Source organism: Dermacentor andersoni, chromosome 11, assembly GCF_023375885.2.
Source record: "Dermacentor andersoni chromosome 11, qqDerAnde1_hic_scaffold, whole genome shotgun sequence".
NCBI lineage: Eukaryota > Metazoa > Arthropoda > Arachnida > Ixodida > Ixodidae > Dermacentor > Dermacentor andersoni.
The window spans coordinates 102,932,980-102,950,043 of record NC_092824.1 but is presented as its reverse complement, the minus strand read 5'-3'; the positions used below and the strand labels follow the sequence as shown (position 1 = coordinate 102,950,043).

The 17,064-nt window shown below is 43.4% G+C and overlaps 1 protein-coding gene across 1 annotated transcript; it reads left to right on the top strand.

Moving 5' to 3' along the window:
• The first annotated feature begins 77 nt into the window (after positions 1 to 77).
• LOC126539182 (uncharacterized) lies at positions 78 to 16,481 on the top strand. The gene is made up of 5 exons (XM_050185927.3): positions 78 to 1,234; positions 1,309 to 1,561; positions 5,162 to 5,330; positions 8,045 to 8,153; positions 14,374 to 16,481. Exons 1-5 carry the CDS (start codon positions 1,123 to 1,125, stop codon positions 15,171 to 15,173), a joined length of 1,443 nt encoding a protein of 480 aa, XP_050041884.1. The 5' UTR covers positions 78 to 1,122; the 3' UTR covers positions 15,174 to 16,481.
• The last annotated feature ends 583 nt before the right edge of the window (positions 16,482 to 17,064 follow it).

Sequence of the window (17,064 nt, the reverse complement as noted above, 5' to 3'; positions counted from 1 at the left end):
GGAAACAGCCCGGCAAAAACGCGCTCCTGTGGCCCCCTGGAGAACATCGCTTAAAACACTAGCGCTTTCAGCTCTTCCGCTTGCGCAAGTGCTTGTGTTCAAAACCGTGCCATGGCGCAGCGGACGCAATTACGCAAATATTTCCGTGCTCTAACAGGACGTTATTATTATTTCCTAGCGAGACCTGAAACAAGTTCATGAGGCTGCAACAGCTGAATTTTGCACAAACTTTACTGTTGTGAAAGTTAAAGTATTTTGAAGATTAAGGAGCACAAAGGAGCACAAAGCCGTCTACTAAACCCGATAGATGGTGCCACCGTCCCAAGCGCGTTTTGTTTTGTTGCTTTTTTTGTCTAATTCCTTCTTGGCTGGCCTGGCCGCCGCCCCGTGCCCCCGTACTTTCTCCTGTTCGCCTCGCCCAGGTCAGGGCAACATTCGCGGTTGGGAAGTGTTCTTTCGGTTGCGTCGCACACATTTGCGCCATTTGCATTAAAAGTGCGATATTAAACGAGCGCCTGATGGTCCGCTTGCCCTCGCGGCTGGGTGTCCTTTGTTACACGCTTTTCTGATACCACGCTGACCGGAGCAGATATTGTAATGAATTAATTAAAAACTGTTTATGACTTAAGGTTTCATGCAGAAATGGAGCCAGTTCAATACGATCAGCAACAGCGGCAAATGTAGCGACGCTTTCTTCAATCAGCGAGAGAAAGATGCTCTCAGAGCCACGCAAAAGCTGAAAATTTTGAACACTGGGGGTATAAAGACCATCAGTGCAGATATTTGGGTTTGTTGGCGTAACATTTTGTTGATGTAGCCACTACGCCGGCTACGCGTTCTGCCACACTACAAAGCACCGGCCAAGGACGTCGCATAACCTAGCTTTTCCAACCTATGCGGACCTTGACTCTGTTGACGCCATGGTAGACGCGCTGACCCGCCTCGGCTGGCAAGCTCCGCGAGCGACCTCTGGCCGCCGGCGCGCGCAACTGCGAAACAACTCCGTTGCTCCGTTTTGGTTTTGCTTCCGGTGACTCATGTGGGGGTGATCAAGTTATCCGTCCGTGCTCTGAGCCCTGCCCACGTGCAATATGACGATGGTCACCGAACTCACGTATTGCAATGCGAAAGCCTGTCGCCAGCTTTAGCCTTTCCGAAAACGCCAAACAGCAGCGCAAACAGGAGTTGCCGATGGCTGCCACCTGCAAAGTCGAAACCGCCGGTCGCGTCACGGGTAAGAAAGCGAAAGTATGCATGCGAACTCCGTGCTTCACTGGTACTGAAATGTTTTAATTATTTGATTTCCAGTCACCGTACCGGTCTCGAGCATCTGCAAGTACGTGAACAAAGCCTGCGAGCGATCACGGTGCTTGCGCGATGGGGAGGTGGCGTACGAAGCTGGAGACGTAATCGAGTGCGCCGTGGAGGCAGCTCGTGGGAACCGAGTCAACGTCGGTGCCCGTGTGCTGCACCCCAGCAGCCCTTCGAGCCCACCGCACAAGGTTGCGGTAACGATCGAACAAAATGAAGTGACAGAGGCCTGTTGCTCTTGTAAAACAGGGTGAGACCGTAACGTCAAAATACTTTGATGCCGCTAAGTTGAAACCCGAAACCAGTTAAAATCATCATAACAGGCACGTAGGAAAGAATGTAGGCTTTTGCTTTAAGTTTGAAAGTTTATTAGTCTCCACGCGTACCGGAAGCGAAAAGACTTCAAAGCAAAAAAGAAAACGATGCAGCTTGAGCAGTGACTGAGGACAGGCAAAAATAACACATGGTAGCAGCGGAAAAACAATGCAGCAGCCATTACAAAGAAAAGAAAAACTTGTACGCATGGTGCTATCGTGGTATAATGCACAAGGCAACGCAGCATTTGCATTATAGCAATACAGAAAAGACAAGAAATGATAGGATGTCAAGTATTTGTTACACATACCAAGTAAAAGTAAACAAAACATTACAGTGTGCAAATGTATTATAACTACCATTTGCAAAACAGGTTATTGCTCGCTATTAATACAGACAACTTTAAGGGCAGAACCAATCACGTTTAGTGCTGATTTTGCATCACAAAGTACAGTCCAGACTTGACGCGGTTCCATCTATATAACATGGACTGCCTTCCAGATGGCTACAACCTTCGCTGCTAATGATGTATGCAGTTTTGTAGTCGAGGCAGAAGTACTTTCTGATGATCAAATTAGGCTAACACAAATGCCCCGGTGGAAGTAGTTGGCAACATATCCATTGGTATGTGCATGTACACATTCCGGAGAAATAGGGCAAGTTGCCTTAGATCATATGAAGGTAGACATGACGTTTTAGTAACTGCCGAAATATAGAGATGCACCACAAAGCCCATGCTGGTATGCTTGCTACTTTGGCTGGAGAAAAAGAAAAGCTCAGGGAATGGTGCTCACGTAATGTGAAGATATTTCCACAGTACTCAGGCAGCTAGGCTATGTGCAGTTTATGAACTCTCCCATTCCACCTGTTTATAGAGAGATAATATTTAATGGCAAAAAGGCAGAGAGGTCGGCCTGAGGGACGTGCCTTTAGCCTGCTACTCCACGCTAAGGAAGGAGTTTGGGTGAATAACAAAGATAGGATGTGAAGGGGAAGGAGGGGGGGTGGTATGGTGAATATGATGAGGACAGCACAACATACTGTTTCTGTCATTTCACCTGTTTAAATACCAACTGCTCTTATGAACTCCTAATTTATATGCATCTAATTTGGCTTCCAGTTCAAGCTGATACCTTTGAAAGAGAATGAGAAAAAAAAAAAGAAGAAAGTGTACTCAAAAAGAAAAAAAAGAAGAAAGCAGGAAGAACACAAACACTTGACATCAGAAAGAGTATACTTGTTGAAACATTTGCTCTACTTGATTTACTTACCTCACAGAATCACTCATCTTCCTTGTGGGCATCAATTCATCATCAGCTCTTGCTCAACAGATCCACCTGTACATTGCCGTTTTTGCAAGGCAATGCAATAATATAGTGTAATCAGAACCATTCTTCCTGTTCGAGAAAATGGCATATTCTGGCTTGTTATGGCTACTGTAGAGGTATTCATTAGTAAGAGCCTAATCTTTTGTTCCACTAGGTAGCAAACACTGATACAAATGCTGCTTGATTGGCTGATTGTTATCTGTCCAAGAGTTTAAGAATACGTTTCATATTACCTTGAAAAATGTATTTGCTTAGATTAGGATAAATATGGTGTTTGTGATGCTTAGATTGTACCAGTTAAAATGCAGCATCTGATTGCCTAATATGTTGCTCAGTGTAATCTTGAGTATGAGAAAGTATTTATTTGTTTCCTCCGCTGTAAGGTAGTGTGTGTGTGTTCAGCAAAGCACATTGTTTAGCATGGTGAGCAATGCCAAACATATTTTTTTCTTCCAGGTGTGGGGCGCTATAACATAAAACTATTCCAAACTTTTCTGTTCCGATTCTGCAATGAGTCCTCCGCGATTGGTCAAAACTTTTTTGAAACACCCCCACTTCGCCTGTCCGTCACGAGACATCACGAAAAGCGCGATAGATACCCATCTGATATGACGCGTACACACTGATTATGCACGATTTGACCCAACAAAAGAAAAATGGTTATTTCTGATTCGACCCCTTTTCGCCATTAGCCCTCGGCTATTGGTCAAAAGTTTTCAGGCTGCACCCGCTTCACCTGCCTGTCACGCGATGTCACAAAAGCGCAAAAACTAACGTCAAAGTGACGTGTATGCGTTAGAGATGCATTAATATGCCGAACAAAACTGAATTTTCTTCTCAATAGCCGCAGGATTCCCTGTTCCGAAAGGAATAAAAGATGGCTGCTGCCGATCGCTCAGGCACTGGCGACTCGCACCTACCGGAAAGCATGGGTTTATTTGCGTATAATAAAACTTTTTTCGTGGCCGTGTAACATTTTCGAGCACTTTCGATACGTTTGCGACCTCGTTCTGCCAACTCTTCTTTGCCGAGGATCCGATTCAGCGTCATTCTTAAGCTTCCATTGCATGTCATCGCAAGCTAGGTAAGGGAAAGTGGACCAATCCCAGATGCCGGCACCGCCCTCTTGATCCAGTTATCGACTTTCAGTGCAGTGGCTCGGCCCCATAGAATCCCTCTCCACTTGAGCGTGCTCCTTGCCTCTTGTTAGCCAATTAGATCAGACAAGCCGTGCAGTGTAGGCAATTTTATTTGTTTTTAAAGCAAACAAAAGTGACCTCCTATAAACGAGGACAGCATTTGAGTGGTCTGTTCAGACAACCCTGCGGGTGACTGCACGATGCTTGCGTCGGCGGTTATGCAAATTTGACGTCAGGAGATTGGAATAAAAACATATCGGAATAGTTTTACGTTATAGGGCCCATGGTCTGTGAATCACTCCACACTGTACTTTTATGCATATCACGTTGGTCAAATTTTAAGCACTTGATCTTCTCCTATATCGGACCTCAAGACTGTTCGAAGCTACTTGAAGGAGTACTAAGATAACATCTCCTACTTTTCGATAACATTTCATACTTTTTGTTTCTTTTTATTAAGGTAAAGTCCTGAACCCTAAAATCTTAGGAGAAATACTGGCAAGCCTCAGTATACCTAAATGATTTGCTACGATAGGTATTTATTTATTTATTTAAAATGTCCTTACACACATCGTATGAAGCATTGGGTAAGGGGGTGTCACAGAAGGACTAAAAGAGTATATATGTAATGGACATATAACAAAACATAACATACATTATTAATAGACAGCATAAAAATGCATACACAACATCTTATACAAACATTAGAGCATTCCACAAAAATAATAAGACCGGCAATGTACATATTAGAGAAAAGACAAAAGATACAGTTCTCTGTCTTGCAGGTTTTGTTGCGTTTCCCAGGAGTTGTATATGTCGCTATGCAGAAGGTGGTCACTTGGGACCAGAAAATCATGAAGTTTTTGCACTCATTCCAGCTTGCTCGTTTGTCTGTTACATGGCTATGTTGGGGCACACAATGAGTAGCAGTATGGTAAAACTTGCGATTAGGCCACAGTCATCAGCAGTATTGAACACATAATTAAGAAATTGTATGTGGCTATGTGGTGTTCATTCGACATACTCTGTGGTTGCTCAGCTTTTTCACTGGCTATTATTTTTCTGCAGCAGCTACAAGTGTGAGCATGTGGTCGCTGTGTTGCTGCACCTGCATGCTCAACAATCGCTGGCACAGCCGTCGACAAAGCACCAAGAGCAGCACGAGTTGGTGAAAAAGGAAAAGCTGAGGAAGCAGAATGAGTTGGAAGAAACTTTGGATCTTCCCCGCATTGACAAGGTATGCATTTCTAACAGAATGCGTTGTTGAGATGTGGTGTAGTCATGACTGATTTTGGCGGCATTGGGATTCAGAAACTGTTTTATAGCATTTCATGCGTGCTCAACTCGGAGCGCACAGTTTCAGGCCTTCGAGTTATGCTGCTTGGCCCTAACTTCTTTCTGGCGGCATTGTGATCGGCACTTCTCTCTTCGCTGTATGGTAGGGTGGCGCATTTAAGGATACTGTGTATGAATGTGGCCTTGAGCCTAAACTACTGATGGTGCAGTCGTAAGAGCTGATCAGTAGTAAGTAGGCCATCTTTCTTTGTACCTTCTCTGTGTGAGCATAAAAGCTCACAGACAATGTATCAGTGATGGGATGAGAACCAGGAAAGCATAGCCTGGATCAAGTTGGGCTCACGTACCCCCTTCGTTCTTGCATCCCAGCCTTTCTCTTTTTTTTTCTTTTTTTTTTTTTTTTTGCATGGCACAGTTTCAGTGCAAGATAACCAATATGTTGTCTTGCTTGCACTTGAAGGTGTGCAAGAGGTGGAACTCTGAGGTAATGTCCGCATGTGCCACATTTGGAAGTTTAATTTCTTTGATTTGTCCAGAATACTGGTTTGAAACACTTTGTCATGTACTGACATGTCAGAGGCACTCACCATGCTTGTAGCCTAAAACAAGGCCAGACAGGATCTGTTTTGGCATGCACATAGCACCCTCCGTTATCTTGGACTTGCCTTGTTCAAACTCCATCATGTTGATTGAACACTTACCTTCTGCCATTGATTTAACACATACCTCTTGACATTCCTTTTTGCTGAAGAACATTGCCCTGGTTTTTGTGAATGCTTAGTAAAATAGGTCACAAAGTAGCCTGTATACTTTGGCAAAAAAGCAATGAAAATTTTGTGAGTGACATTAAAAGTAATGATCATGGCCTGAGGAAGGCAACTGGCTACAAGCTACATGCAGTCTTGATCAGCAACATGAAGGCATGTGAGCTACATCTTGGGAACCTTTGTTATTGCCGGGTCCAAGAGGCTTCCTTGGCCTCCTTCCAACATTATGCTTATTTCTGATACAACTTAGACTTAGAGCATGCAGACTCAGTTCTGTGGGATCTTATGGTTTCATGTAGCAGTAGCGCAGATAAAAAGTCTTAAAAATTGGCAGAAGTGGACAACTAAATTATATTTATTTCAGTATAAATACAAAAAAACATATGCTGGGGGCACAGTCAGAGAGCTGTGAAGGCTTGACAGGGAATCCTAGCATCTTTAACATTTGTATCTGGCTGTATCCTGGTTCGATATGGGTTAGCAGATAGTGTATGCTGTTTGACCAAACTGAAATCAGCTGTGGACTGCAAAGGCAACACCAATCCTACATTGCATCATGTGGCAGCCTCTGGGCCTGCTTGCACTAAGAATTGGACACTCTGGGCAGAACAGACCAGAAACTTAGGAGCTATGCTCGTTGTGATGAAGTGGAGAATGATGGGCATTATGTTAAGAAATAAATATTAGTAGTCAGTGTGGATTAGAGTGCGACAAATGAGTGCAGCTGACATTCTTATTGAAATCAAGAGAAAGGAATGGAGAGGGGTAGGCCGTGTAACTTGTAGAACAGATAAACAGTGTCCTGCTAGAGTAACAGAATGAGGAAGTGTGAGGGGCAAATTAGGTAGTGTGAGGGTCGTGTGAGGCAGTCATTCTATGATTAGTTATAAAAGTGCTTCAGGGCCCGTTTAAGCATTGAAAATCTCTGTCTGTGAAACTGTTCAAATAATGAATAAAATGCACATCAGTACTGCTCATACTTCTATGAAGCAAACATATTGGGGTGAACTAGGAAGCAGTTCTACACACAAATTGAGACTCTAGCAGTGAAACGGCACATAAATTCCCATTGGTTGTGATGCCACGACATGAGCGTGGCTTGACAGAGCAGAATAGATGAATCGGAACACCTGCTGCCGCATTAGCGTGCAGGTATCTCTCTCTCACTCCCACTGGACTTAGCTGCTGCGTGTGCCTGCCGGCGTTGCTGCTGCTATTTCTTTGGTCTCTTGACACGCAGGATGTTGGTGGCAAGTGGTGTCCTTGATTTCTCAGCACTGTCGCCCAGATGATTCCAGTCTACAGTCGATATGCTAATGTAGAAAATGTAAAAAAAATTACCAGCACCAATTTAATCGCAAAACTCGAAAACATTACTCACAGTGCAAAACTCGAAAGACCGCTTACTGGCATTCAGTTGGACATTAATGCTTTTGCATTCACAACTCGTAAGAAGTGCGTAGGTGTCCTGGGATTTTTACAGTGTGTGCTACTGGGTTCACAGGGACCTGTTGCAGTGTCTCAGTGACTATGACATCCTGCTGTTGAGCATGAGGTCAGGGGTTCAGCTCCCCGCCACAGCAAGCACATTCTGATGGTGGCAGAATGCAAAAATGCTTGTGTACCTTGTTTTTGGTGCGTGTTAAGGAACTTCAGGTGGTTAAAATAAATCGAAAGCCCTCCACAAAGGCGTCCCCCAAGGTCAAAAGTTGCTTTAGGATGTTTAACACCACACTTTAACTTTTTTGCTAGAAGGAAGGGAGAGTGTTTTAAGACAGAGTTCGTTGTTATGTTATTTAATGAAGACCTGTCAGGGGGACGACATTTAATTTAAAATTTATTGGAATTAGTTTTGGAGCACTTATGACCATAAACTGCTCTTATGCAGCTTACAATTGAGGATGCACCAGACGTAGCGGATGACATCTCAAGGGCGCCTCTTCGAAACCATTCGCACAAGCCCACCTCGCCAGTGCCCACAAAGCATGTGCCTAAATGTAAGTATTATCCATACTGATATGGACACTAATGTCAAACACTATTAAATCTTACTAGAGTAGCGGATTGTGGTCCTAAACATCGTCACTAGTTCTGCGCCAATAGGCATAGCTATGCAGAATAAGCGGATACTCACTCACGCTCACTCACTAATATATTTTTAGGCTATGTACTCACTCATGTACACTTGTCACACTTGCTGGCAGTTATTCACTTTCCTACTCATATTCACCAACACCCTGTGGTGTTCACAGTCACTTCCATTCACCCTTACAGGCACAGGCTCACACTTATGTCAACTCCCACTCACCGACAACTCACATACATTACTTGCGTCCGCTCACACTCGCCAACTGTCACGCATTTTCACATTGACGTCCACCTAAAATCAGCATCATTGACTTTCGTCTGCACTTACATTAACCAGCACTCACTCTCATTCATACAGTCCAGTGCCCCTAAAATGAACGCCTCTACTACGAAATGACCTGTATAGCGAAGGAATAATTATGTCCTGGTTCTATTGTGAGCTGTGCGGTGCGTGACCTTTACAACGAAGTGACCTGTATAATGAATGATTTCAGAGGCCCCGAGAACTTTGTTACAAAAGCGTTTGATTGTACTCGCGTCCACTCAGACTCACTGGCACACATTCCCGTCCATACTCGCGTCCACAACACTATTTGTCTCTGACCAACGCTTCATCTCACACCTGTGAAACGAGCGTCGAGCGAGTATGACCCAGTCTGCTTGTGAGTGAGTATGCCGACCTATGAAGTAACCTGGTTGCTGTGATATGAGAACTGAAGACAGGATATCGCTTGAGGAAACAGGCCAGCGTCATTCACAGCCATGTTTCAACTACCCAGCTCTCACTAATGTGCTCAATATCAGCCATTTATGCTGCATTCTTGTGCTCTGAAAAGCCAGAATTGTGAATTAACTGAAACCTTTGTTTAAATTGCCAAAGGTAAGCATCTTTAAAGCGCACTGAAAACGTAGTTTATTATACCAGAAAAAGAAAATGCTATTAAATTAACCAGGACATTAAATTAGGAATGATTGTACATTTCTTGGGTGCTAAGTGTTGCTTCTTGGACTGTCATTCTGCAGCAACTACAGGTGTGAGCGTGTGGCAGTGTTTTCAAACATTGAGCAAATCATTTTCATTTCATTTGCCTCATTTGTCCTAGTTAATTGGAAAATCTGAAGGCTAATGACTTCTGTTGCATCCACTAACTTTACCCTAACGACTGATCTCTAGCTGCAGTGTACTTGCACCCTTGCTGTTTATTATTCTGTTGTCCTGTTATAAGATAAACCTGCAGTCTGTCCTACGATAGCCAAAAATGTTATTTTTTCATGAAGAAGTGTGGAGAAAAAAAGAAAAGAAAACTGCACTTCATTTACATATATATGGTGCATTGCTAAATTTGGGAGAGATGAAAACCACCACATCATTCTAATAAAGTCCAACAAACCAGCCTTGTATGAGTCAAGTGGGAGCCATAATTTCGTATCTTCACATCTTGTACTTGCCGGTGTTATATATGTTAGACTGGTAAGTTTTTTTTTGCAGCTCAATTTTGTGAAGGTGAACAAGTCAAAACTTTTGTGAGAATGTCTTGGGCAAAGAAAAAGCTCACCACTTTATTCGTGTAGTAGCTGCACTAATAGTTCTTATAGTACAAAGTGCTGAAAGAAAAGTCCCAGTACATGAGCTTTTAAGGCATTTGGAACCTCATTTTGAAATTAGAAAGCCATTTCTTACCTGTACACAAAGCTGCTGCAAATACGCAGGCCAAATATTTATTCTGTTGTATGCAGCAGTGAACCCACAGTCTTGCATGATAGGTTGCACACTCTCTCCTTTACATTTTGAAACCTGCACATTTTTATGACTTATTTTGACTTTCCTTATGACTTCTAATTTTCTACCTAATCAGTGGTTAGGCAGAAAATAAACAATCACATAGCAGCCGCACCGAGAAACGTTACTGAGCCAGAAACATGACATGCTGCTGCTTTGAAGTGTTTGCCAAATAAATAACAATGAGCAAAACACACTGATCCGGATTTAATTCATAAGCGGAGAGTTTGGACAGCTTGGAATGCATTTCTAGCCCCACATTTAAAGAGCCCCTGAAATGGTTCGGACAAATTTTGTAGATGCTTACGGTACAACTAAAGTTAATCATTTGCACCATAATGTGTGTGAAGCGTGTCATAGTAAGAGAGCTACGGACGATTACAAGTTATCCTCCTCCATAGCCATGCATTTTCTCCTCAACTCGCTCGCCAAGTGATCAAGGCTAAGCTCCGCCTTCACTGGCTCTGCGCCATGATGACAAGTCGTGTCATCTACTTCCGGTTGTCTTGGAGCGTGCACGCGAAGCCTCTTTAACCTGATTACAACGAAGATGCCAAATAAAACAACGGACGAAGGAAGGTGACATGGGACAACCATGCAGGCGCGCATTTGGCGCCTTCGTTGTAATCATGTATAACCAACTCACCCACTAGCACGTGCTCTTCAACCTCTCCACCAGCTTCTTGGCTTGATCCCACAGTGTAAGCAAGAGCTATCGAAGCAGTGTGCATTGCGAGTATTCTGTCGTAGCGCCGAACGTGTCTGGTATTCCGGTAACCACAGGCGAGCCGGGCGTTGGGACGGATAGGTAGAGGCATAAACTCAAGCTGTTAAAGGAACTTCAGCATAGACATACGTGAGCGGCCTGATTGGTCTGCACGGTCCAGCCACCTGTACAGAGCTCGACTAGCCAAACAAATAGCTAATATTGCTCTAATCAAGTGTAAAACATTTTAAACATTTACAAAAACAGTGTGTTAACAATTGCGCTGCTACGAAAAATTTACATCAGCAGCAAAGAATACACTTCGTTACTGCTACTGTGTTTGGTTGAACTCTGTGCCACCAGGTGGCTGCACCATGCAAACCATTCACGTTTGCGCTTCTGCTCATCCGAAGAAACGGCACAGTGAAATGGCCAGGCCCAGTCCCCTTGCGCTTGCGTTTACCCGAATACCAGACTCTCTAAACACTATTGTGGTAGTGATCCTCCGGTGTAAAATGACGACTGCAAACGTGCAAATCCTGGCACTGCTCGAATAGTGACAGTCCGATGCACTGAAACCACTCCACTAGTCTACTGCCTTGCAGAAGGACACAATGTCGCAGCTTGACATATTGCCAGTCGCTAAGTTTGCAGCCCATGACGCAACAAAGGCGAATCATGGTACTCACTAAAAGACTGAGACCAACACCGACCGTGGAGCTCTCGTCAACACGGAGCACATTGTAACACAAGCAGATAACACTTGCTGTGTGCCAGAAGTGCTTAAGTGTAGTGAGAAATTGTTATTGTGCATTCTCATTCTGTTACTTTCCTTTTATAGAAACAAATTAACTAACATTTCAGCTATGACAAACAACATTTGTTAACCATAAAGTTGGGAAAATTATTGATGACGCACCCTAGGCAGTGAATCGGATAGCTCGCTGTACTGGCGTCATTAGGGCAATTTACGTCAAATGGTTAGGGGTGGCTGAAAATTCAGCTGAGCGGTGTGCTGTGATCGGCAGTGATGTACATTTTTAAAACCTTATAATAAATTACATGCTTTACGCGGAGTGCTTAAATGCGTCAATAAGAGGACCTACTCTAATGACTCGGTACGTTTGCACAAAATTGTTTCAGGATCCCTTTAATACAAGCTCTGTATACGCTGCTCGTGTCGTTCGAACAAGGCGTAATAAGCCCTGAAAATGTATGCACGTCCTCGGAAGCTGTAGCCAAAGCCTAATTTCATCCACACACTCACAATCTACAATATCCGCCAAAACAGAGGTTTCTTGACCCGTACTGGTGTCATGCACATCCACTGTAAATGTGAGGCTATGGAGGCAGCTGAGGCAAGTAATGGTTGCGTCATCACATGATCAAACATGACGGTGCCCACGGGATCGCCGTGAAAAGGGTCAATAACACGGGCATGAAAGACAGGACACATGCCAACGAAGAAAGGAAGGTTAGCTGCTGCATCAACTGAGAGCAGCCAATGATTTTAGGAATAATGAGGAAAGCAACATTGCACTCTGTATACATCCACTCATGTTAGGTCCTTTGCAAAACTTTCTGTGGGAATGTATTCTTGGAAGGTATCTCGCTTATTCCTGCACATTGTTCAGGTTTCAAGAAAAGGTGTTTCGCTGCCCCTGTAAAAGGCCCCTCAGAAGGTCTGGCCATATTGAGCTGACAAGCGCAATGCATTCAATGTGTGCTCACGATCTTGTCTTCTAAGAATTACATCGCTGCGCACTGCCGAAAGAGCTGAAATTTCAAACTACACCATTTGCCCTTCTCCTTGTGAGCGCCGCGCTGCAAGCTGGAGGGTTGACGTAGCTATGTGCGCAAGTGTGCCTATGTGCATGTCTGTGCTGTGACGCCGCTCATAGTGACCTGTGACTTCAAGGATTATTCATGGCAACATCAGTTATTTGTTTAATCTTTGCTTCAGTAGATGAATTAAAGTTTAGATAAATAATAAAACATACAAACCAAATGTCTGCACGTTTTTGTTTTATTTCATATCATAGCAAGAGATGTACTTCCGTTTTATCTGTTTGTTTCCACGTTGTGCAGTCATGCATGCAGACAACGAAACTATGTCATTTTCTGCCGTGCCCGCGCGTAATTATGCTCTGTGAAGGGAAGGCTAGACGGGGCGAGTGGAGAGGGAGTCTCGCTATGCAGTGGAGCCCGCCTGCTGAAATCATGGGTTCGTGGCACGGAAATATTTCCATCTTGGCTATTAATGAGCCAACTTTAAAAATATTTGCAGCAGAATGCTTCGCTAGAGGACACATAACAACTTCCAGCGTAGGTATAACCAAAATTTGCTATGGGGCCTGGTGAGGGGCCCTTTAAGAAACAAAAGTTGTGTAACTTGCTGGTCTGATGACTTCCATTAGTACTTGCCTCCGTTTGCATTTGCACAGGAACATAGTTTTAAATATCTTGCTGGCTCTAACTAGAATGTTTTCATTTTGAGGAGGCTTCTTCGAAGCAAATTGGTTGCCTGCTCCATTTCGAAGAGAGAATGATTTGAAGATCTTGAGCATATGCAGAGACAGGAAGCTATGCTTCGCTTCTCTTGGTTAACTGAAACTGAATAGCACCATTTAGGTAGCTAGATCTGCATTGTTTGTTAGTTGTGTTAAAGCAGTGCTTTAGATGTCCCATGTAGCCCCATCAGAATACTGGCATTTTTGAAATGCTTGCCCTAAGTAAGTTGGTGGTCCTCAGGATGAACTGAAAGGTCTTGAGCACATGCGAATATGTGCACAATAGCCTGGAGCTTATTTTTCTTTGTTGACTGCTTGGTCTAGAACTGTGGAGAATAACCAACTGAGGCTTTACTGTCAAGTGATAGCTTCCAGGGATGATGCTTTTGTTTTGTGCTAAGTGGCTAAATTGATTGAAATAGACATGATGGCAGAAACTATTGAAAAACTAGAAACAGTTCCGGTAAGGATAATTCTCATGTAGTGGAATTGTTGCGTGCATTGAGAGGGTGGTGACAAGAAAAGTTGCAGTGTCACTGAATGTCCATTGCTACGTTGAGGTGCACTGGTAACTGTAGTTCTACTAATCATGCCACAGTAGTCATTGTGTCAGTTCATGCTCAGCAATGATCGTCCATGCAGGCCTTCAGTTCCCATTGAGGTGTTATGCTGAATTTATGTCCTATGCAAGTGAGCAGCCACGTGACAATCTGCACTTTTACACCCTCCGTGCTGTCTTTGTGTCTAAGTTGCCCACACTTGGCTAGTGATCTGATACAGTAAGAAAATGAATGCCAAGAGAAGGGAAGCACAGTTGAGGATGGCAGGAGGCTATGTAGTATGAGTAACTTCAGAAACTTTCAGGCATATGATGGTATCAGGTGATGCAAAACCAAGGTAATTGGAGATTTCTTGAAAAGCCCTTCATCCTGCATTGAGAGTAAATTGGGAGTAGAATGATGTTGGAGGGGATGGTGTGACCCACACTTCAGTTGACATTAAGTTATGTTGCTTCAAGTTTCTGTGTCAACATTGCCAATTCAGGCAGGTACAAAATGTTCTTACCTGAAGCTGCTAGTTTTCCTGTGTTAAATCTTAGCGTATACTTATTCTTATTTTTCATTCTGCCTCAGGTGTACAAAGTGGGCAACAATCAAAAACACCAAAAACACTGAGAGCGACCATTCTTGCCATCGCGGACTCAGTGAAGCAAGCCAAGAAAGAGCTGTCCGTAGAGCGCATCTTCAAAGAGCTCTGCGAGCAGCAGCAACATGGCGATATCAAGATAATCGAACGTGCTACAAGAGAGCAGAGCTGCAGCAAACTTTGGTTGGAACATCGCGTCGGCATGATCACTGCATCAGTTGCCTACAGTGTGTTTACACGTGTTAACACGATTCAGACAAAGGCGGGACCTCACGATGTGCAGCCATTACTTAGGCTGCTCATGAGGGAAGCTCGCGTTACAAACGAGGACATGCAGAGAGGCATCACTCTCGAGCCAGTTGCTAAGGAGGCCTACAGAAACCAGAACAAGCAACACAGAGGCCTTCAGCTTCACGACTGTGGCCTTTCCATTCTTCGGGGCAAGCCGTTCATTGGTGCGAGTCCCGATGCCATCGTCACATGCAAGTGCTGCTCACCGAGGCTACTCGAGGTAAAGTGCCCGAGAAGTTTGGAAAGGTTCCTGCAGTCCGAGGTCATTTTCGATAAAGGAAGAATGCACCTGAAGCAAAAGAGTAGATACTTTTGTCAAACACAGGTTCAAATGGGGGTCACGGATCTTCCTTTGACTGAAGTCTTTGTGTATGTAAGCGATGAAGAAAACGTGACACTGAGTGTGACTTTCTCCCAGGAATACTTTGATGCTGTGGTTGAGAGGGCAACACTTTTTTTCAAGCATTACGTATTGCCTCACATGCTTGAGTTGTGAGAATAGAGGTACTGTTCTTACTGCTTGTGTTGCTTGTGTTTGAAGCTGAGAGCACGCATACATTAATAAAGGCTGTGACTGAAGGTAAAACACTGAAGATAATCTGTGATAGCTACAAAGTATGTGCGAGTTCATGTATTTTTTTCTTCGTTTCCTTCTGTTAACATTTTCCCATCATACACAAACCAATCTTACCTTTCTCATGATGACCTGTAGGCGAGTGAGTTTTTGAAACAATTGCCACATTTTTAAAAACACAATTTAAAGGGACACTAAAGAGAAAAATGATTTCTTCTGTATCAGTGAATTACCTTTCTGCAATATCAAGAACGCCACTCTTACCACGAGAAGACACAAAAGACTGGTGGCGACACCTCCTTGAAGTTCCCGCATCAGCTCACTGTGACGTCATGGATTTTGACAGTGTCATCTAGGGCCTAGTTAATTCTTTAGCGGTAAAGAATCGACTACATTGTGTCCTAAAGGAGCCAATGATTGAACATGGGGAGTTTCAATAGCTTTTGTTGAGCCAACGCGGCCTAAATACAGAAAACCCTTACGGAAATACGGAAAAGATGTCAGTGACGCACTGGCATTAATGATATGGAGCGAAATTCAAAAGCTGAAACGTTGACCTTCATTTTTTCTTCTGATAATCAACCTATTTTTTTGAAATTAATGACAACAGTGTTTTCGAAGGATGCTTTATCCATACAAACCAATGTAGTGTTTTGCTTTAGTGTCCCTTTAAGGTTGTAGGCAATGTGACATGGTACTTTAAAGTGTGCAAGAAAAAGAAATGTTGCTTCGGAAAGCTTCAAAAGCAATGATGATCTGTGATAAGCGTTCTTTTTCAATACTAGCTTATATGTGCGAGCTCTGCAACTGAAGATTTAATACTGCTGTGTGACACTGTACTCCTATGGAACATGTGCATAAGGAATACCTGCAGCAACAAATGGAAAGACAATTTGTAGTAAGCCAGAATTGTTGTGCGCCCCCTGTTCTCATTTTGTTTGTATGTTTTTTATGTGTTTAACGTACAAGTTAATGTAGGTTAGATGAGTACTTCTTATACTGTGTGTACGGTAGCTTAGTACTGTGGTAAAGTTATACTACCACATTTGTTTCCAAATTGCATCATTAGAAAAGGACTACATGGCTTATATTGAGAGCCATTAGTTGAATCTACCAAAGGTGTACATACTTCGTGGCATACTTTGCCAGGCCTGTATTATTATGCTTTGCACAGTTGTTTGTGTGCTCGGCAAGTGACTGCTAAATAAACCTGCTTTTGGATGAATACAAGTCTGAAGGTTTGGCTGATTTTCTGTTATCGTGATTACTGTATCTACACGAGTATAGCGTAAGTATTTTCATAAATAATAATTTATGGAAAAAAAGAGATTGTCCTTAAAAAAGAGAGAATGAAGTCCTTGAAGCCCTTAAATGCCCTGAGCTTGCGTTATGATCGCAATACAAATTTTTTTTTTCTTTTCTTAAGGGCGTAAACTCTGCCCTGCGGTATTTTCGTAGTCGTGCTACACTCGTGTAAATACGGTAATTCTCTGAAATTGGGACCAGCCAGTGTTACTGTCTTCTTGACTTGAAAAATAATTGTCCCTTTAATAGCACCATGCAAGTGCCGAGTAAATGCATTTTACTTATGAGTGCCTCCACCTCTCTGGCTAGTGTTCCGTTCGCCTGTGCAAAGCTGCTGGCAGGGTCAGAAGGCAACTTTGGGGACGAAAAAACTTCTCATGTGGCATACTTGTTGACCAGCGGAGGCACTCACAAATGAATAACAAAGGCAGTAACAGTGTTACGGCTTTTAGCAACTATACGGATCAATGAGCAGCTGAAAAAGTAGCGTTTTCTTAGTGCGTGATCT

Excerpts from the sequence above, each read along its gene's own strand:
- LOC126539182 (XM_050185927.3), top strand. The coding sequence starts at position 1,123 with ATGCGAAAGCCTGTCGCCAGCTTTAGCCTTTCCGAAAACGCCAAACAG. Across the intron at positions 1,562-5,161 it reads TGTTGCTCTTGTAAAACAGG|CAGCTACAAGTGTGAGCATG; the intron begins GTGAGACCGTAA and ends ATTTTTCTGCAG. Across the intron at positions 8,154-14,373 it reads CACAAAGCATGTGCCTAAAT|GTGTACAAAGTGGGCAACAA; the intron begins GTAAGTATTATC and ends ATTCTGCCTCAG.